Genomic DNA, 22,499 nt, shown 5'->3' with positions numbered 1-22,499 from the left:
TAGACTTCCCGGATTGTGCAGATTATGAAATGTTAATAAAATTAATAACTTCAGCAAGAGAAATGGACCATCTGGCCTGATTTATGAAACAAAATAATTATCTATATTACCTTGTACCAAACAATATCAAGATCTTGGTTTTCTGTGATGAAGTCTTCAATATCTGGGCAGTGGATTTCTTTGCTTTTTGTAATTTCAGCTTTCTCTAAATGTCGAATCATACTGTTGTAGCAAAGTCCTGAGTCATTTTCCGCCACTGTCAAGGACATTGTCACCTTCATACAATACGTTGAGTTTCTGAAACATGAGAAACATTTTCTATTCTTAATTCCATTTCAGGTATCTCAGAATATTAAAGAAAAACAATAAGAAAATGTATTGATTCTTGGCAGGATGCCATGTGGAAGTAAACAGTTGTACTCAGCCATACAACAACATTTCAAAGAAGCTTCAAATCAAGAACAGAACCCTGATTTTGGCAACTTTCTGTATTAACAAAACTTTAACAGAAATATTTTTCTGCGATCCTTCTCAGAATAAACAAAGTTGTATTCTCCATAATGCTAGCTGCTTGTTTCAATCAGGCTCCTGTGTGCTTAATATATGTAGCTTTGAGCTGTGTAACCGCAAGTCCAACTAATAATTTTAAAATAAGCAATTGTAGCAGCTCGGAATCTTCCATAAATGCAACCTAATAGCAGAATCACACTTCATGATGGACAAGGTGGTCTGAGGTTTGCAGGCTTGGTTATTTGAGTATGATCAAAACATTGTCTGCTGCAATCAGTCAAAACTATGATTGCTACTGTGGATATATTTTCAAAGTAAGGCCTGGTACCCTGCAGAAAGGAACTATCCAGGCATTGTATTGATGCAAATAAACAAAAGATTGGGAGATACTGTTTCCTCTCACATTCCCCATGATAAGCCTAGAGAAATCTGTCAACAATTATTTTCAATTTAAACAAAATCTTTGGGGCAACTATTTCCCAGTGTTTTCTTCAATAGCAATGCCTTGACCAGAGTCCATATGTCAAACAATCAGCCGCTTATTTCTTCTGCAGAATATATTGTTGTTCCCTTTGAAATGTGGTAATCTTGCATCTGTCCTGTTGACTCCACAATGAGAGTTTTAATAATGTCTGTTTTGCAGCAATATGCAAGTTCTGTACGACTAAGTGACTATGTGAATACATTGCCATTTATTCTCAGATCAGTACAATAACTTTTTTTTTCACTCAATTATCGTAGGCATTGCTGGCGGACCAACACTTAATGCCCATTCCTAGCTAATCTCAAGAAGGTGGTGGTGAGCTGCCTTCTTGAACTGTGGCAGCTCATGTGTTATAGGTTGACCCAAAATGCCCTTAGGGAGGGAATTCTTGACTTTTGATTCGGTGACACGAAAGAAATGGCAATATATTTCCAAGTAAGGATGGTGAGAGGCTTAGAAAGAAACTTGCAGGTGGTGTTCCCATATAGCTGTTGCCTTTGGCCTTCTAAATGTAAGTGGTTGTGGGGTTTGGAAGATGCTGGCTAAGGATCTTTGGTGAGCTTTTGCAGTGTATTTTGTCGATTGTATATACTATTGCTGCTGAGTGTCAGTCTTGGGAGGAGTGAATGTTTGTGAATGTGATGCCAATCATGCAGACCGCTTTGTCAAGCTCATCCAGGCAAGTGGGGAGTATTCTAACACACTCCTGACTTGTGTCTGGTAGAAGGTGGACAGGCTTTGGGGAGTCAGGAAGTGAGTTACTCACTACAGTCCTAGCCTCTGACTTACTCTTGTAGCCATTGTTTTTGCATAGTGAGTCCAGTTAAGTTTCTGGGCAATAGTAACCCCCAGGATTGTGGTGTAAAATTATGTCCCAACACATGTGTGAATCATAATGTAACACATGTATTGGGCCAAGCAGTGGAATGTGGTGAAAGGGTTAAAATTATGTCCCAATACATGTGTGAATCTAACCGGAATGGAGGTGTTGCTTAGTCCCGTGTGAATCTTATTACACACCTCCCCGTGTGAATCTTCTTATCTGTATGTAACCAGAATGGAATGTGTTTTTCAGCCTTGCTCTGCTGTTCACATGAATGTTTAGATCTCGAAAAGAGTATATCAGCTGGAAAAGTCTCCAGTTCGGTAGAGTCTGCTCCGGGGTTACATTTAACCGCCGAGCGTGGGTTGTTGGCAACCGCTCTACGAGAACTGACGGCTCCCAGTTCCGGTAACATGTAGAGTGAGTATAAGCCAGACCCGGGAGTCTGCTCCGGGGTTACGTTTAACCGCCGAGCGTGGGTTGTTGGCAACCGCTCTACGAGAACTGACGGCTCCCAGTTCTGGTAACATGTAGAGTGAGTATAAGCCAGACCCGTTGTAAGTATGAGACCTGGTTGTGGCGACGCTGCGGGGAATAAAATGCTCATATTCTAGCAGACTCGCCTCTTGGTCGTTTGTTCTGTGTCAGACTACTCTCCTACGAACCTGACCTTGAGAATTTTTTAAAACATTTGGCGTAGTCGAGCAGGGTCAATCGCAATTGAGGAGAGATTTTGATACAGAACAATGTTTTGGAAAAAGACTAAGAAACCAGAAGAACAAACTGTGGAGGTCCCGACCGTCCCGGGATGGCATGGACCGTGGCATGACGTGGCAGTTTGTTTGAGAAATGGTGGGGGGCGACCGGAGGAACCCCAGGGTCGCTGCTGTCCACCCTTGAGAGGATCCCAGTCCTGCCGAAGAACCCCTTGCCTAGGGTACAGCGGAGGATGTGGGCATGTCCAAAAAGCTGAAGCGGAGTTAACAGAATTGAATGGGATTGAACTGAACTGAACTGAGTGGAACTGAACTGAATTGAACTGAAGTGAATCAAATTGAACGGAACAAAATGGAACTGAGCTAAATTGAATTGAAATGGACGGAACTGAATTGAACACAATTGAATTGAACTGAACAGACCTGAACTGAGCTGAATTGAACTACACTGAATTGACTGAACTGAAATTAACTGAAACGAATTGAACTGAATTAAGCATAATGTAACACATGTATTGGGCCAAGCAGTGGAATGTGGTGTAAAATTATGTCCCAACACATGTGTGAATCATAATGTAACACATGTATTGGGCCAAGCAGTGGAATGTGGTGAAAGGGTTAAAATTATGTCCCAATACATGTGTGAATCTAACCGGAATGGAGGTGTTGCTTAGTCCCGTGTGAATCTTATTACACACCTCCCCGTGTGAATCTTCTTATCTGTATGTAACCAGAATGGAATGTGTTTTTCAGCCTTGCTCTGCTGTTCACATGAATGTTTAGATCTCAAAAAGAGTATATCAGCTGGAAAAGTCTCCAGTTCGGTAGAGTCTGCTCCGGGGTTACGTTTAACCGCCGAGCGTGGGTTGTTGGCAACCGCTCTACGAGAACTGACGGCTCCCAGTTCCGGTAACATGTAGAGTGAGTATAAGCCAGACCCGGGAGTCTGCTCCGGGGTTACGTTTAACCGCCGAGCGTGGGTTGTTGGCAACCGCTCTACGAGAACTGACGGCTCCCAGTTCCGGTAACATGTAGAGTGAGTATAAGCCAGACCCGTTGTAAGTATGAGACCTGGTTGTGGCGACGCTGCGGGGAATAAAATGCTCATATTCTAGCAGACTCGCCTCTTGGTCGTTTGTTCTGTGTCAGACTACTCTCCTACGAACCTGACCTTGAGAATTTTTTAAAACAAGGATGTTAATAGAAGGGAATACATTGATGGCAACACTATTGAACGGCAAAAGACAGTAAGAGATTGTCCATTATTGCAGATGGTCATTGTCCAGCATTTACATGGCGTGAATGTTACTTGCCACTTGTCAGCCCAAGTCTGGATATTGTCCAGATCTTACTGCAATGGAACATGGACTGCTTTAGCATCTCAGGAGTTCTGACTGGTGTTAAACATTGTGCAATCATTGGCCTACATCCCAACCTTTGACATTATGACAGAGGGAAGATGATCAATGAAGCAGCTGAAGATAGTTGGGCGTAGAACATAACCTTGAGGAACTCTACAGACATGTTCTAGAGCTGAGGTGACTGATCTCCAAAAACCACAAACATTTTCCTCTATGCCAGGTATGATTCCAACCAGTGAAGAGTTTATTACTGATATCCATTGATTCCAGTTTTGCTAAGGCTCCTTTATGCCCCACTCAATCAAATGAACCCTTGAAGTCAAAGGCTGTGACTCTCAATTGGCTAAAGACTGGCATCTGTGACAGCCACTGGAGGAGGCCAAGATGTATCATCCATTGGGCACTTCAGGCTGAAGATTGCTGCGAATGCTTCAGGTTTATGTTTTGTACTGATGCGTTGGTCTCTTCCATCAATGAGGATGGGGACATTTCTGGAGCGTCCTCCTCCTCGAGTGAGTTGATTAATTGTCCACCACCATTCACAACTGATCTAGGCAGGACTGCAGAGCTTAGGTCTGATCCATTGACTGTGCGATCACTTAGCTCTGCCTATCACTTGCTGCTTGTGCTACTTGGCATACAGGGAGCCCTGTTTCATGGCTTCACCAGGTCAACCCCTCATCTTTGCTAATGCTGCTCCTGGCCTGCACCCCTGCACTCCCCATTGCACCAGCACTGTAAGTGTTAGTGTTCCAGGTTGATAACTCTGAAGTTAAAGGAAGTGAGTACCTGATTCATAGAAAAAAATCTATTCTGAAATATATTTTGGGCATTGGAACCATCTCTAGACCTCAGATCCCTCAGGGGTCGAGTGGTGCATTCGCAAAGAGAGTCTAATAGGAGGTCACTAATTCGAAGGCCACCTTTATGTCTCCTGTCCAATTAAGAGTGCAGGATAGATTTCCATGTTGGGAGCATGGATATCATTTCATTATCCACTTTAAATGGAGACTACTAGATCCTGATCAAACCACAGGGGACCATGCAGATGGCCAGAAGGTGGGACTGCAGTTGTCACTGGAGACAGAGACACCTTGAAAGGTGAATGAATATGTTCAATGTAGATATCTGCCTCCACTATTTCAAAGCTCAGATGCAAAGCTAGAAAAAATGTTCAAAAGATATTTGGAGGCAGTTGCTTGTAGGTAAAGGGTCAGCTGGAAAATGGGTGCCCTTCAAAAATTAGGTAACAAGAATCCTGAGACAGTATATTCCTGTTAGGATGAAAGGAAAGGCTGGTAGGTATAGGGAATGCTGGATGACGAAAGAAATTGAGGGTTTGGTTAAGAAAAAGAAGGAAGCATATGTCAGGTATAGACAGGATAGATCGAGTGAATCCTTAGAAGAGTATAAAGGAAGTAGGAGTATACTTAAGAAGGAAATCTGGAAGGCAAAAAGGGAACATGAGATAGCTTTGGCAAATCAGTTTAAGGAGAATCCAAATGTTCTTTTGGTAAATACATTAAGGACAAAAGGGTAACTAGGGAGAGAATAGGGCACATCAAAGATCAGCAAGACAGCCTATGTGTGGAGATGGGGGAGATACTAAACGAGCATTTTGCATCAGTGTTTATTGTAGGGAAGATGGACATGGAAGATATTGCATGTGGGGAAATAGATGGTGACATCTTGAAAAATGCCCATATTACAGGGGAGAAGATGCTGGATGTCTTGAAACGCATAAAAGTGGATAAGTCCCCAGGACCTGAACAGGTGTACCCCAGAACTCTGTGGGAAGCTAGGGAAATGATTGCTGGTCCCTTTGCTGAGATATTTGTATCATCGATATTCACAGGTGAGGTGCTGGAAGACTGGCGGTTGGCTAATATGATGCCAAGGTGGTAAGGAAAAGCCAGGAAACTATAGACCAGTAAGCCTGACATCAGCTGTGGGCAAGTTGTTGGAGGGAATCCTGAGTGACAGGATTTATATGTATTTGAAAGGCAAGGACTGGTTAGTGAGAGCATGGGAAATCATGCCTCATGAGCTTGACTGAGTGTTTTGAAGAAGTAACAGAGAAGGTTGATGAGAGCAGAGCAGTGGACATGATCGATATGGGCTTCAGTACGGCATTTGACAAGGTTCCCCTCGGGAGACTGGTTAGCAAGGTTAGATCGCATGGAATACAGGGTGAACCAGCCATTTGAATACAGAACTGGCTCACAGGTAGATGACAGAGGGTGGTGATGGATGGTTGCTTTTCAGACTGGAGGCCAGTGACCAGTGGAGTGCCAAGCGAATCAGTACTGGGTCCACTACTTTTCGTCATTTAAATAAATTACTTGGATGTGAACATGGGAGGTAAAGTTAGCAAGTTTGCAGATGACACCAAAATTGGAGGTGTAGTGGACAGAGAAGAAGGTTACTCAGAGTACAACAGGATCTTGATCAGATGGGCCAATGGGCTGAGGAGTGGCAGATGAAGTTTAATTTAGATAAATGCGAGGTGCTGCATCTTGGTAAAGCAAATCAGAGCAGGACCTATCCATTTAATGGGAAGGTCCAAGGGTGTTTTGTTGAATGAAGAGACTTTGGAGTGCAGGTTCATAGTTCCTTGAAAGTAGAGCTCCAGGGAGATAGGATAGTGAAGAAGGCATTTGGCATGCTTTCCTTTATTGGTCAGAGTATTGAGTACAGGAGTTGGGAGGTCATGTTGCGGCTGTACAGGACATTGATTAGGCCACTGTTAGAATATTGCGTGCAATTCTGGTCTCCTTCCTATCAGAAAGATGTTGTGAAACTTGAAAGGGTTCAGAAAAGACTTACAAGGAATTTGTCAGGTTTGGAGGATTTGAGCTATAGGGAGAGGTTGAATAGGCTGGGGCTGTTTTCACTGGTGCATCGGAGGCTGAGGGATGACCTTATAGAGATTTATAAAATCATGAGGGGCATGGATAGGATAAATAGACAAAGTCTTTTCCAGAACTAGGGGGCATAGATTTAGGATGAGAGGGGAAAGATATAAAAGGAACCTAAGGGGCAACTTTTATATGCAGAGCACGGTGTGTGTATGGAATGAGCTGCCAGAGGAAGTGGTGGAGACTGATACAATTGCAGCATTTAAAAGGCATCTGGATAGGTATGTGAATAGGAAGGGTTTGGAGGGCTATGGGCCTAGTGCTGACAAATGGGACTACATTAGATTGGGATATCTGGTCGGTATGGACAAGTTGGACTGAAGTGTCTGTTTCCATGCTACTTCTCTATGACTCTATGACCGTATAACAGTGATTGTAGCAACCTTACCACTTGCTGTTACTAAGCTTCCCCTCAGTCCCAGTGTTAATGATGGCCCAACCTCCAAATGCAAGCCTACTTCCTCTCAGCCTGAGGAGTTTGACATTACTGGGGGCTCACGTTGCATTCAGAAGATCATGTGGCACCTCGTTCAAATGTTGCAAATCATATTTGCATTTTGTCTGCCACTTGCCTACTTGGGTAAAAGCATGCTGAGAGACAATGGAGGGAAAATGTGTGTACATTCTTTTGGGAGGATTTGACAAAATGTTTGAGGGTGCATCTGTCAGATTTTGAGATGGCACATAGATGACAACCCATGTACCACTTCCTAAATCATGCTCTAAGCCTGCCTCCAACCCAAGCTGTGACTGGTAAGATGCCACCCATACAAAGCTGATAAATTCCACCATTGTTTCAATGGCTGACCCAGTTAAAGTTACAGCAGTTACATCAACAAAGTGAGAGAAAGAAATCCTACTGTGAATAACTCACCTCCTGACTCCCCAAAGCCTGCCCACCATCCACAAGACACAAGTCAGGTGTGTGATGGAATACTCCCCACTTGCCTGGATGGGTGCAGCTCCAACAACACTCTAGAAACTTGACATCATCCAGGACAAAGCAGCCCCCTTGACTGGCACCCCATTCATTACATTGAACAATCGTTCCTTTCACAGTGGTAGCAGGGTGCACTATGGTTACCTATCAAGACTCATTCAATAGCACCTTACAAATATGTGACCTCTTTGAGGAGAAAGTGCGGTCTGCAGATGCTGGAGATCAGAGCTGAAAATGTGTTGCTGGAAAAGCACAGCAGGTCAGGCAGCATCCAGGGAACAGGAGAATCGACGTTTCGGGCATAAGCCCTTCTTCAGGAAATCTGTGATCTCTACCAGCTAAAAAGGACAAGGGCAAAAGATCCTTGGCAGCACCATCACCTACAAACTCTCTGACAAGCTATGGATCATCCTGACGTGGGACTAATTTGCTATTCCTTCATCATCACTGGATTAAATGCCAGCACCATCTTCCCAAAAGCACAATGGGTGTGCCTCCATGTCGTGGATTGTAATAGTTTAAGAAGGTGACTCCCAGCACTTTCTCAATGCCAATCAGCAATAGACAGTGATGCTTACATGTTTTAAAATCCCATTAGTTCAAACATGCAAGTACAAAAATGCTCCTGCTATCCAGCGTGCCCTCCTGGCTGTATCAATGAGAACTCAATTTCTGCATGCTTCGGATAATGCTTGTGACTGAACCTGAAGATTCACTTGAGTCAGGTGCTGGAAGGTGTTGGACCCATACAACTCACAAGAAATCAGTGTTTTCAGGAGAAGGGGAGAGGAGACAACTGGCAGAAGGAGGAAATGGGGCTGAAAATGACAAATAGCTCTGTTTTGCAGCATCTCACTTTCTCCTTCAGAGACGTGTATCGTAAATGATTTATGTCTTGGATATGAACTTCGGAAAGTTCTCTTGTTGTTTTTTCAGTGAATGATTACGTAGTTATTCCAACCAGACAAAACTTTCTGACAGTAGCTCAATGTGAGCCAAAAGGAATTTTCAAGACATTTTCCACAAGTGAAACTTAAAAATGTTCTGGATTTTTATTTTTAAAAATGTTTATGATACCAAATTTTAAAAAAAATAAGCTTCATCTTTTTGCATGAATAGAGGCCCAAAGTATTGGAATGATTTATTTGCACAATGTGTTGACTGTAATAAGCAACGCCACGTTATCTTTTTCAGACTGTACTTGAGAAAGTTCAGCCACATGTTCCGATTTCTTTCAGCAATTTCATTTGTTTTCTACACCTAGTCACTCAAGAAATTCAAGTAACATCAGAGTATCTTTTAAATAAGGAATAATTTTACGCTCCACTGTTAAATACATCAGCTTAGAGCTATGTCATTTTGAGAAAGATTATTATGTAAACTGTTGTATCCTAAGCATAGCCAAGAGCCCTCACGATTATAATGTTTAATTGCTGAAGTTAATGACCACTGTTCAGAAGGGGAGATGGTGGATGATGGTAATGTGACTGGAGTAGTAATCCAGAACTGCAGGCTATCATTTTAGCTAGGAACATGGGCACAAATCACACCATGGCAAATGATGAAATTTGAATTCAGCATAAATCTGGAACTAAAAGCTCACCTAATGGTAATAATGTAACCATCGCCATTACCAAACATTTGGCTTGATCAAACAAAAGCCATGATTTGGAGGTTGGACTGGGCTGTGCAAAGTTAAAAAAAATCACACAATACCAGGTTATAATCCAACAGGTTTATTTGGAAGCATGAGCTTTCGGAGCGCTACTCCTTCATCGGGTAGTTGACAACCACCTGATGAAGGAGCGGCGCTTTAAAAGCTAGTGCTTCCAAATAAACCTGTTGGACTATAACCTGGTGTTGTGTGGTTTTTAACTTAAAACAAACACGAAATTCTGGAAATCTGAAACCAACATCGAGAATGCTGGGAAAACTCAACAGGTCTGGCAGCAGTGTGGAGAGAGAAGCAGAGTTAGCACTGAGATTCCGGTATGACTCTCCTCCAGAACTGCCAGACTTGATTCAGTCTTATCCGATTAAACTGCCAGTCTTATCCCCCACATCCCTGCCACCAAATTGGCTTCATGGGGAGGGGAACATTAAGTTTCATCCAACATTTTCGTACATGCCTCAGTGCTGTCATAATTAGAGAGGTCTACAGCACGGGGCGGCACAGAGGCTCACTGGTTAGCACTGCTGCCGCACAGCACCAGGGTCCTGGATTTGATTCCTGTCTGTGTGGAGTTTGCACATTCTCCCTGTGTCTGCGTGGGTTTCCTCCGGGTGCTCCGGTTTCCTCCCAAAATCCAAAGATGTGCAGGTTAGGTGAATTAGCCATGTTAAATTGCCCACAGTGTTAAGTGCATTAGTCAGGGGTAAATATAGGATAGGGGAATGGGTTTGGGTGGGTTTCTCTTTGGAGGGGCGGTATGGACTTGTTGGGCTGAAGGGCCTGTTTCCACACTGTAGGGAATCTAATAAAAGGTCCTTTCAGCCCATTAAGTCTGCACCAATGTTGCACTTTAAATGCTTCTGTGAAAAAAACTTGGTCTATTTCAATATGCTGAAGGCACTATATTAATACACAATATCATTTGATTGCTACCTTTCACATCATAAAAACATATCAAGGATATCTGAAGGTCAGCAAAAGATTGGATTCCCTCTCTTTCGGGGCTGTAAAAATTTGAGTTTGTCTTTGTTTGACACAAGACATTTGGAAAGCATTTCTTAAAGTATCAACACCAACACATTCACTGTGAACATGAAATTATTTAAAACTGATTATGTTCCAGTGTCCTTTTTTTTCTACAAGTTAATCCCAAAGTATTCCACTGAATCTTGCTGAGATATTTGTATCATCGATAGTCACAGGTGAGGTGCCGGAAGACTGGAGGTTGGCAAACGTAGTGCCACTGTTTAAGAAGGGCAGTAAAGACAAGCCAGGGAACTATAGACCGGTGAGCCTGACCTCGGTGGTGGGCAGGTTGTTGGAGGGAATCCTGAGGGACAGGATGTACATGGATTTGGAAAGGCAAGGACTGATTAGGGATAGTCAACATGGCTTTGTGCATGGGAAGTCATATCTCACAAACTTGATTGAGTGTTTTGATGAAGTAACAAAGAAGATTGATGAGGGCAGATCTATATGGACTTCAGTAAGGCGTTCGACAAGGTTCCCCATGGGAGACTGATTAGCAAGGTTAGATCTCATGGAATACAGGGAGAACTAGCCATTTGGATACAGAACTGGCTCAAAGGTAGAAGACAGAGTGTGGTGGTGGAGGGTTGTTTTTCAGACTGGAGGCCTGTGACCAGTGGAGTGCCACAAGGATCAGTGCTGGGCCCTCTACTTTTTGTCACTTACATAAATGATTTGGATGCGAGCGTAAGAGGTACAGTTAGTAAGTTTGCAGATGACACCAAAATTGGAGGTGTAGTGGACAGCGAAGAGGGTTACCTCAGATTACAACAGGATCTGGACCAGATGGGCCAATGGGCTGAGAAGTGGCAGATGGAGTTTAATTCAGATAAATGAGAGGTGCTGCATTTTTGGAAAGCAAATCTTAGCAGGACTTATACACTTAATGGTAAGGTCATAAGGGAGTGTTGCTGAACAAAGAGACCTTGGAGTGCAGGTTCATAGCTCCTTGAAAGTGGAGTCACAGGTAGATAGGATAGTGAAGAAGGCGTTTGGTATGCTTTCCTTTATTGGTCAGAGTATTGAGTACAGGAGTTGGGTGGTCATGTTGCAGCTGTACAGGACATTGGTTAGGCCACTGTTGGAATACTGCGTGCAATTCTGGTCTCCTTCCTATCGGAAAGATGTTGTGAAACTTGAAAGGGTTCAGAAAAGATTTACAAGGATATTGCCTGGAGGACTTGAGCTATAGGGATAGGCTGAACAGGCTGGGGCTGTTTTCCCTGGAGTGTTGGAGGCTGAGGGGTGACCTTAGAGAGGTTAACAAAATTATAAGGGGCATGGATAGGATAAATAGACAAAGTCTTTTCCCTGTGGTGGGGGAGTCCAGAACTAGAGGGCATAGGTTTAGGGTGAGGGGGGAAAGATATAAGAGATCTAAGGGGCAACTTTTTCACGCAGAGGTTGGTACGTGTATGGAATGAACTGCCAGAGGATGTTGTGGAGGCTGGTACAATTGCAACATTTATGAGGCATTTGGATAGGTATATGAATAGGAAGGGTTTGGAGGGATATAGGCCGGGTGCTGATAGATGGGACTAGATTGGGTTGGGATATCTGGTTGGCATGGACAGGTTGGACTGAAGGATCTGTTTCCATGCTGAACATCTCTATGACTCTATAATAGTTACTATTGGAGAAAGTTAATGTTGTTCAACCTGACATTTAAGGGCAAAAGTTCTGAAACCCACATCATATCTGCAGTAAACCTGATGTATGAATGCCACCATAACCAATTGAGAAGACAGTTTCTCAATCGCACTCAGCAGGACTGTGTTGCTTTTAGTGTCTCATTATCTGTAATTTCACAATTTTACATGTTCAAAGTAAAGTCCTGTTTAAAAACGTTCTGAAATTAGACATTTTCCACTCGGAAAAGGAAAAGGTTTTGGACTGTAATACTGTCAGGAAGATTCTAAAAAGAATAATCAATTTACCATTTGTGATTTCCAAATATTAATATAGGGAAAAAAGATCAGAGCTATTGGGTGGAATCCAATTGAGGCCTGAATGAGGGGGGCTTGTGGTGCAAAATAAGGCAGCAACATGAAAGATGTCTAGTGAGATTTATCTCAACATCAGGAACAGCTTTTAGGATCTTGAAATGAAGTTCTAGGTTGTGGAGGCAAGATTCTGGGCAGCGCTAGTTGCTTACTAAAGGGAGATTACACCTTGTTAAGAATCTTATTAACTGCACATCTTGCTTCATTAATATGCTGTTTCCTATCCTGCCGCCCACAGTAGACACCAAGAACTCTCAACATGGAAATCAAAGTGGGCATCTTGCCACATTAGCTTGACTCTTTTTCCATGTTGGACACCGAGCACATTCCATGATTGCCCAGTCGCATGTATCCCATGTCCATGAACGTTGGTATCTATCAAGGGCCAGCTTCTAAGAACCTTCATGGCACATCTCACAGTATATCTCTGCATGCCCCCCAGTGCTGAAGCACAGGGGAAGGGACAACTATGATTGTAACGTTACAGCGAGGACAGTTTACATTTCAGGTCACATACTCAGCTCGTGGACTGCATTTCCAGGTTTCCTGTTTGTCCTCTTAGAGTGTACCTGGATGCTCACAGCATCTCTGCGTTGCCTAGTCTATTTACACCTACAGTCCTGCTGCTTTGCCTTGCTGTTTGAGGTAGATTAAATAAGCTTGTCGTGGTTGTCAGCAATCCTTAGTCAAGTCAAAGGTGATAACATTTGCTTACGGTGTCCCAGCACAGTAAGGCATGGGAAGCCTCTGATACCAGGTCAGAGGCTTGGACACAATCAGTCAGCCACTCAGGATAGCCTCCTCATGAGGGAAGAAGAGTTAAATGTTGGAAAGGCCACCACTCATCTGGACACTTTTGGCACCGCTGTGGGCTTTTTACCTCCTGGAATGAGAGACAGTTGGTATGACATGAGGTAAAAGTGAGTGGCAGTAGTGGTGCATTTGGGGAGGAATCCTGAGTGAAAGACTTGGCAGAACGGAGGGCATGTGCAGGGATAGCAGTGTCAGGTGGATCAGGGTAGGTGAGAGCGAGTGAGGAAAGATGTTTCAAGCAACAGTGATTGTATTTGATTTATTATTGTCACATTTACTGAGATACAGTGAAAAGTACTGTTTTGTGTGCTATCCAGGTAATTCATAGCTTACATAAAAACATTAGGGTAACAGAACAGAATGCAGAACACTGTGTTACAGCTACAGAGAAGGTGCAGAGAAAGATCAACTCTAATATATACTTAACGCAATCTGGTCTACTGCTTTCACTGCTCATGATGTGGTCTCCTCGACATTAGGGAAATGAAGCATAGACTGGGTGACTGCTTCACAGAACATCTACGTTTTGCCTGCAAAAAGACCTTGAGTTTCCAGTTGCCTGTCACTTTAACACATCACCCAAATCCTTGACTAACATCTCTGTCTCAGTCTTGTTGTAATCCTCCAGCAAAGCTCAGCGCAAGTTGGATGTACAACATCTCATTTTCCGTTTGGGGACTCTACAACCCTCTGGACTCAATGTTGAATTCGATAATTTTAGGGCTTGAAAGCTCCCATGTCCTAGCATCCTACCACACACACCAAGCCTCGTTATCACACAGTCTGCTGTTACACACTATTTAATGTTAGCCACTAACAGTCTCCATTAACAGCTATTCACCCTCTCAGCCAGATCATCATCCACTCCTTTGTCTGTCCAACTGTTCTTCTCTCTCATTGGGCTCTATCTTCACCTATCATTTACTTTTACCCCCTCCCCCTTCCCAATGTTCTGCACATAAACCAATATTTTCCGAGCTACCATCAGTTCTGAGGAAGGATCACTGGACCTGAAATGTGAACTCGGATTTCCCTTCACAGATGCTGACAGATCTGCTGAGCTGTTCCAGCATTATCTGTTTTGTTTCTAATATGAGAAGTCCGTTCATGTCTGATAACAGTGGGGAAGAAGCTGTTCTTGAATCTGTTGGTACGTGTTTTCAAATCTTTGTATCTTCTACCCAATGGAAGAGGGTGGATGAGAGTATAAACAGGGTGGGAAGGATTTTGGTTATGTTGGCTGCTTTCCCAAGGCAGTGGGATGTGTGGACAGAGTCAATGGAATGGAATGTATCCGGATAAGTTGTTTTCCATGATGCGTCTACCAAGATTAGTAAGACTCTTCAGGGACGTGTCGTATTCCTTAGCCTTCTGAGGAAGTAAAGGCATTGGTGGGCTTTCTTGACCATAGCATCAACATGGATGGGCCAGGAGAGATCGTTGGTGATAGTTACAAAGAACAAAGAAAATTTACAGCTCAGGAACACGCCCTTTGGCCCTCCAGGCCTGAGCCGATCCAAATCCACTGTCTAAACCTGTCACACAATTCCTAAGCATCTGTATCCCGCTGCTCCTCACCTACTCATGCATCTGTCCAGATGCATCTTAAATGAATCTACCATGCCTGCCTCTACTACCTCTGCTGGCAACGTGTTCCAGGCACCTACCACCCTCTGTGTGAAGTACTTGCCGCGTTTATCCCCCATACACTTTTCACCGCTCACCTTGAAAGCATGATCTCTTGTTACTGAATCCTTCACCCTGGGAAAAAGCTTATCTCTATCTACCCTGTCTATATCCTTCATGATTTTATAGACCTCAGCCAGGTCCCCCCTCAATCTCCTTTTTTTCTAATGAAAATGATCCTAACCTAGTCAACCTCATAGCTAGCACCTTCCATACCAGGCAACATCCTTGTAAACCTTCTCTGCACCCTCTGCAAATCATTCACATCCTTTTGGCAATGAACTGTACACAGTATTCTAAATGTGGCTGAACCAATGTCTTGTACAATTTTAACACGGGCCACCAGCTCTTATATTCAATACCCCGTCCGATGAAGGCAAGCATATCATATGCCTTCTTGATCACTCTGTCCACCTGTGCAGCAACCTTCAGGGTACAATGGGCTTGAACTCCCAGATCTCTCTGCTCATCAACTTTTCCCAAGGCTCTTCCGTTTACTATGTAATTCGCTCGAGAATTAGACTTCCCAAAATGCATCACCTCACACATGCCTGGCTTGAACTCCATCTGCCACTTCGCCCAATTCTCTAGTCTATCTATATTCTTCTGTAGGGTATAGGTTTGCTCGCTGAGCTGTAGGTTTGATATCCAGACGCTTCATTACCTGGCTAGGTAACATCATCAGTGGAGACCTCCAAGAGAAGCGAAGCTATTGTCTCCTGCTTTCTATTTATATGTTTGTCCTGGATGGGGTTCCTGGGGTTTCTGGTGATGTCACTTCCTGTTCATTTTCTGAGGGGTTGATAGATGGTATCTAGATCTGTGTGTTTGTTTATGGCGTTGTGGTCGGAGTGCCAGGCCTCTAGGAATTCTCTGGCATGTCTTTGCTTAGCCTGTCCCAGGATAGATGTGTTGTCCCAGTCAAAATGGTGGTTTTTTTCATCCGTGTGTAGGGCTACGAGGGAGAGAGGGTCGTGTCTTTTTTCGGCTAGCTGGTGTTCGTGTATCCTGGTGGCTAACTTTCTTCCTGTTTGTCTTACGTAGTGTTTGTGGCAGTCCTTGCATGGAATTTTGTAGATGACGTTGGTTTTGTCCATGGGTTGTACCATACATCAAAGAAGTTTCAGAAATGACAGCCAGACTACTAAGACCCCTCGGAATCCTAGTAGTACACAAACCCACCAACACTCTCAAACAAAAACTAACAAACTTAAAAGACCCAGTACAACCCACTACAATCACAGCACAACAAAACTGATTAGAAAAGGTTTTGTATTCTTTAGCTAGTTTGTGGAACACAGTGTAGTTTGGTGTTATACATTATTAAGATTTAATCCCTATTTACATTACTTAGCTGAAGTCAAACTTCTGAGGTAGATTTTAATTGGAGCTTCGAGGGGGAGGAAAACAAATGTCACATTTGTGTCATAGAATCCCTACAGTGTGGAATCAGGCCATTCAGCCCATTGAGTCCACAGTGACCCTCCAAAGAGCATCCCACCCAGACTCACCCCCTTACCCAATCCCTGTAGCCCTGCATTTTCCATGGCAAATCCATCTAGCCTACATATCCTGGGACATTATGGGCAATTTAGCATGGCCAATCCACCTAACCTGCACATCTTTGGGTTGTGGGAGGAAACCGAAGCACCCGGAGGAAACCCGTGCAGACAATGTGCAAACTCCACACAGACAGTCCCACAACACTGGAATCGAACCTGGGTCCCTGACACTGTCCCAGGCAGCAGTATTAAGCACTGCCACATTGAATCCTCTTAGGTCACCCAGCTGCAGATGTGGATAATTTCAAATAAGATTGATAGATTTTTGTTAGGTAAGGATACCATGAAATATAGCACTGAAGCTGCATGGCGTGAAGAACTAAAACAGCCGTGATCTACTGCTGGAAAAGGGTGGAAGTGCTGAACAGTTTGCTGTTCTTATGTTCCAATAGTGCAACTAGGCATTTGCTTCGCACAGATTCACATGAATGTCTGCATTTCAGTGACGTGTGAAACTTGGCTTTCAAATGTTTTTCTCAAACTTCGATCTATAGTCACTCAGCTCCTGCCAATAGCAGACTGTAGACTCAACAGAGCTTCCATGAGCCTGGGACCAATTCTATTGACCACCAGTGATGCAGCGCCACCCCTGGCAGGAGGCCCAGTTGGCAGGATAGTAGGGGTGGAAGGTGAATGAAGTAGCAGGATGTGGGGTTGGTGACAGCATATATCAGCAATAGTCCACAGCAAGGCAATGACATGCCCTCTTGCTGTTTTGGGGGCACTATCACTGAGCTACCTTGTACACCACAGGTACCCAGAAGTAAAAAGCATGCCACGTGCACTCTGATCCAATGTCAAATGCAATGACATTTATACAAATACAAAGAAGGGATTCTGTGGGGTGGTTTTGTCATGTGCAACAGAAACCACATTTGTTTGTCATGGCAAAGCATTATGTCATGAGATTAAAAAGAACTGTGTCAACTATTTGACTCATGGTTGTGATTATTGGGGTAGATTTCATGGTGGAACTCCGAGGAAGTACTCAGTGTCCCTTTTTCAGATAAGGGTAAGTCATGCCATGCTTCCTGAATGGAATCGTTAATCAGGTGTACACCTGTTAAAGACATACAACAATAATAACCCTCTCAAACTTGTATTACCCAGCACCTGAGTAAGGGAGTCCTCAGAGGTATCCTGCATGTAAAACCAAAAATCACATAATGCCAGTTAAACAAAATTAATATATTCCACTGAGTATGATATGACAGCGTAATTAAACAGGGATAGCTGTTTAATAGTTGCCACTTTTCAACAGTGATGTTTGTGTTGTAATAACTGGTATCCTTGAAAAACCTATTCACAGCTTTATGTGGCTAATGATACAATTCAATATCAACAGAGTGTTTAAGGGATTACCACTCATTTTCTCTCTGTTAATTTTTCCAATGAAGTGGGATAATGTTGGTAAAAATTGTGTTAAAGGGCTGTTTACCCCTCCTCACCAATAATCCAAGAAGATCACTTTCTTTCTCTGTTCAACTTACTATTGAGAAGCTTATGCAGAATACTGCAGTAAGTTTCTATGAAGAAGTATTTTATGCTGGTTTAGAGGTTAGTATCAGTCCATTTAACAAAGATAAGGCTTTCAAACTCACATCACAGCATACATTTGGATGAATCGTAATGAAGACATTTCTGTTAATACAGAATGAACAGGAGTACAGTAGAAAGAAACAAACGAGTTGGTAACAAAGTAAGTAACGCAGTGAAGGGAATGTTTATAACATATGAAGCTACATCAAGTATTCGGGACTGGAAAAAATACTGACCCAAGGAGACAGAAATTTCAGAAAGTCATCAAGAGAATTAAAAGGTGCAGGTTAGGTGAATTGGCCATGCTAAATTGTCCGTAGTGTTAGGTGAAGGGGTAAATGTAGGGGAATGGGTCTGGGTGGGTTGCTCTTCGCAGGGTCGGTGTGGACTTGTTGGGCCGAAGGGCCTGTTTCCACACTGTAAGTAATCTAATCTAATCTAATCTAAAATGTAAACTTGCATTAAGATAGCAAGATTCAAAAGGTGATATAATATCAAATAATCAGTAATGAATTAAAAAAAAAGTGGCACACATTTCCAGCATTCCTAGATGAGAATGTGGGATGCTTAGTTAGATATGGTGTAGGAGTGTGGAAGATTATATAGATTGAATCTCAACATTCCAGAGGTTGTTTCTGTAGTGATATGTAATGTGTATCATCCTGCCTCCCTCCCGCCCACTCCCAAACCATTCCCCATTATAATGGAATAGGAGGGATGGAGGTGGATTTGTCAATCACTCGGCTTCTAGTCCTTAATCATTGAACCCCAATTAACCAATCGTTAACACTCTCACTCTGCTATAAACTGCTGGACACTTTAAAAAAAAAAGAAGAAAGAAAAAAAAATAAATAAACTGCTGGTCGAAAGGTGTGTCAGGGCGGACTGAGAACTGGAAGGGGCATGGGGTGGACCGAGAACCGGAAGGTGGGTAGGGGCGGGCTGCCTTAGAGTGGTCGGAAGGTGGGAGGGGCGGGGGCTTGTTGGGTCTGTATTGTCTGCACTTTTGTATGTAATGGTATTGTCTAATGTACAAATGTCATTGTCACTGTCTTGTCATATGTGGAACTGGGATTTGAGGTTTGTCCTCCTCTCCCTGTAAAATGGTTGAACGGTAGGGTTTGGGGCCTAGCTTTGCTGCTCCTCTCCCTTGTAAAACTGCTGTCTTTTGTGTACAGCTGTCAATGTTTTTTGTAAACTGTTTTGTAATTTGTTTAATAAAATAAAAAAAAAAATAAACTGCTGGACACTTTAAAAAAAAAAGAAGAAAGAAAAAAAAATAAATAAACTGCTGGTCGAAAGGTGTGTCAGGGCGGACTGAGAACTGGAAGGGGCATGGGGTGGACCGAGAACCAGAAGGTGGGTAGGGGCGGGCTGCCTTAGAGTGGTCGGAAGGTGGGAGGGATGGGGGCTTGCTGGGTCTGTATTGTCTGCACTTTGTATGTAACAGTATTGTCTAATGTACAAATGTCATTGTCACTGTCTTGCCATAAGTGGAACTGGGATTTGAGGTTTGTCCTCATCTCCCTGTAAAATGGTTGAATGGTAGGGTTTGGGGCCTAGCTTTGCTGCTCCTCTCCCTTGTAACATTGCTGTCTCTTATGTACAGCTGTAAATGGTTTTTTGTAAATTGTTTGTAATTTGTTTAATAAAATATAAAAATATATAAAAAAAAATAAACTGCTGGACACTTTAAAAAAAAAGAAGAAAGAAAAAAAAATAAACTGCTGGACGAAAGGTGTGTCAGGGCGGACTGAGAACGGGAAGGGGCATGGGGTGGACCGAGAACTGGAAGGTGGGTAGGGGTGGGCTTCCTTAGTGGTCGGAAGGTGGGAGGGGCGGGGGCTTGCTGAGTCTGTATTGTCTGCACTTTTGTATGTAACAGTACTGTGTAATGTACAACTGTCATTGCTGTTGTCTCCTTTATATCTTTATGTGAAACTGGGATTTGAGGTTTGTCCTCATGTCCCTGTAAACTGTTTGAACGGTAGGGTTTGGGGCCTGGCTTTGCTGCTCCTCTCCCTTGTAAAATTGCTGTCACTTGTATGCAGCTGTAAATGTAACTGTTTGTTGTAAACTGTTTTTGTAATTTGTTTAATAAAATAAATAAACAGGAGATTCAGAGCCCCCTCAATTTAGGGGACTGACTCTGTGCTGGCTGGTGTTACAGTCAGTATGTTAAAAAAAAAAACTGCTGGACGAAAGGTGTGTCAGGGCGGACTGAGAACTGGAAGGGGCATGGGGTGGACCGAGAACCGGAAGGTGGGTAGGGGTGGGCTGCCTTAGAGTGGTCGGAAGGTGGGAGGGGCGGGGGCTTGCTGGGTCTGTATTGTCTGCACTTTTGTATGTAACAGTACTGTCTAATGTACAACTGTCACTGCTGTTGTCTCCTTATATCTTTGTGAAACTGGGTTTGAGGTTTGTCCTCATGTCCCTGTAAACTGTTTGAACGGTAGGGTTTGGGGCCTGGCTTTGCTGCTCCTCTCCCTTGTAAAATTGCTGTCACTTGTATGCAGCTGTAAATGTAACTGTTTGTTGTAAACTGTTTTTGTAATTTGTTTAATAAAATAAAAGATAAACTGCTGGACGGGAGTGGAGTGCATCATTTCTCCCTACAACTCTATTTTGATTTCGTCCCTACCCTCCCCTTCACTGTTTTGATCACACAGCACTGCCCTCTGATGTGAAGGGCAGTATTTGTCACTGGCCACCCGGGTGTTTTCCTATCTTCCTGGTGGTGGAATTTGAATAAAGATTTGTGCACTTTGTGTCTTTCACTGTGTCTCACCTCTGCACACACACACCATGGGTGCTGGGGATAAAATAAGCACTACCGCACTTAGGTGGTAGTGTGGGGGTTAAAAAAGAAAGGGGAAAAAAAAAGAAATAAAAAAATATAAACAAACAGGAGTGCCCGGTACGGAGGAGGGAGGGCAGGTCTGAAGACCTCCTCGTGGGTCTGCTCCTGGGCCTGGCCAAACTGGCCATTAACAGGTCCAGGCAGCGGGCCGTGGAGGGGGTCGTTAGGGCCGACTGCCTGCCCCTCTTCCGCGGTTATAAAAAAAAAGAAAATAAAACAAAAACTGCTGGACAGTGGCAGGAGGGCTGAGAATGTAAAGATTAGTTTTGAAAGACCTTCCATGAGAGACAGGAAGCAGGACTGGGGAGGGTGGGGCTGTTGGCATGTGGTAATCTCTAACTGGCCTGCATTTATTGAATTGGCACCACACCCACAAATATCCACTCCCTCCAATACCAACAGTTAGTACACACCGCTGTGATTATCCACAAGATGCACTGCTGAAATTCACCAAAGATCCTTCGACCGCACCTTCCAAACCCATGTCCACTCTCATCAAAAGGACAATAAGAAAAGAACATGGGAACATGCCAACACCTGCAAAGTCCCCTCCAAGCCACTAACTATCCTGACTAGGAAATATATCACCGTTTCTTCAGCATCGGTGAGTCAAAACCCTGGAATTTCCTCCCAAGGGGAATTGTGGGCCATCCGACAGCACATAGAAAACAACAATTGAAGAAGGAAGCTCACCACCACGCTCTCAAGGGCAACTAGAGATGGGCAATAAACACTGGCCAGCCAGTGATGTCCACATCCCAAGAATGATTTTAAAAAAGTAATGATTTGGGTTCTTTGTAGAGGACTTAGCCAGCAGCAGTATTTTGTGAATATGAAGTTTGATTCCATAAAGACCGTAGATACTGTATTATCAAAATGGTTAATTCATGAGGTCAGGAGACAAGCAAGTAAACAAAAGTCTTCTGAGATTCACTAAAAATGAAGGAAAGCAAAACGTGTATGCCAGTGGAACTTCACTGAGTTGGTCAGGGGTCACTGATGCTGCAGCCATTTCTGCCTGCAGTGTGTATAAGCGATTGGGAGCTTGGAAGGCAAATTGTTCTATATTTGTTAGCAACACCAGTCATTGGGGGAGCTCCAAAAAAAGAACAGAAACACATTATAAAGGGATTGATGCAGAATGGAAAGCTGGAATGATGAGTGGGAACTGTCATTTAATGTGGACAAGTGCAAGCTAATAAGACTGGGGACATAACCGAAACAGCAAGAATATAAATTAAATGGCCAGAGGCAACACATCACAAAATAAGCCTGAATTGTTGAGATGCTGGTGAAGCCAACAGCACTGTGTGTGGCACCAGTGAAGAAAGATAACAAGATTTTTGTATGTATAGCCAGAGGAATGGAACATGAACCCAAGGAGATATTGATGCATATGTGAAAGGTAGAGATAAAGCCACACCTGAAATTCTGTGTAAAATTCTGCAGCAAGAATATTTGGTTACTGATACTTAGATAAAGGCATTGGATCATGAAGAGGTCAAAAAAATAGCTTGGGATTGTTTATTCTGGAGAAGACAAGCAAAAAACATATCATGCTAGTGTTCAATATTTTTGATAAC

The 22,499-nt window shown here is 43.3% G+C and overlaps 1 protein-coding gene across 1 annotated transcript in view; it reads right to left on the bottom strand.

Moving 5' to 3' along the window:
• The window catches only part of il1rapl2 (interleukin 1 receptor accessory protein-like 2), a 1,049,350-nt gene that overhangs the window by 462,756 nt on the left and 564,095 nt on the right, over window positions 1–22,499 (bottom strand). The window contains exon 4 of the mRNA XM_043705153.2: window positions 111–297. Coding sequence (XP_043561088.1) covers window positions 111–297 — 187 coding nt within the window. The remainder of the gene's footprint in view (window positions 1–110; window positions 298–22,499) is intronic.

This window comes from Chiloscyllium plagiosum, unplaced genomic scaffold, assembly GCF_037043375.1.
Source record: "Chiloscyllium plagiosum isolate Xiang-an unplaced genomic scaffold, Cpla_swu_hap1 HiC_scaffold_11, whole genome shotgun sequence".
Taxonomy (NCBI): domain Eukaryota; kingdom Metazoa; phylum Chordata; class Chondrichthyes; order Orectolobiformes; family Hemiscylliidae; genus Chiloscyllium; species Chiloscyllium plagiosum.
Note: the sequence above shows the minus strand (reverse complement) of the source record. Positions and strands in the feature narration are given on the sequence as shown.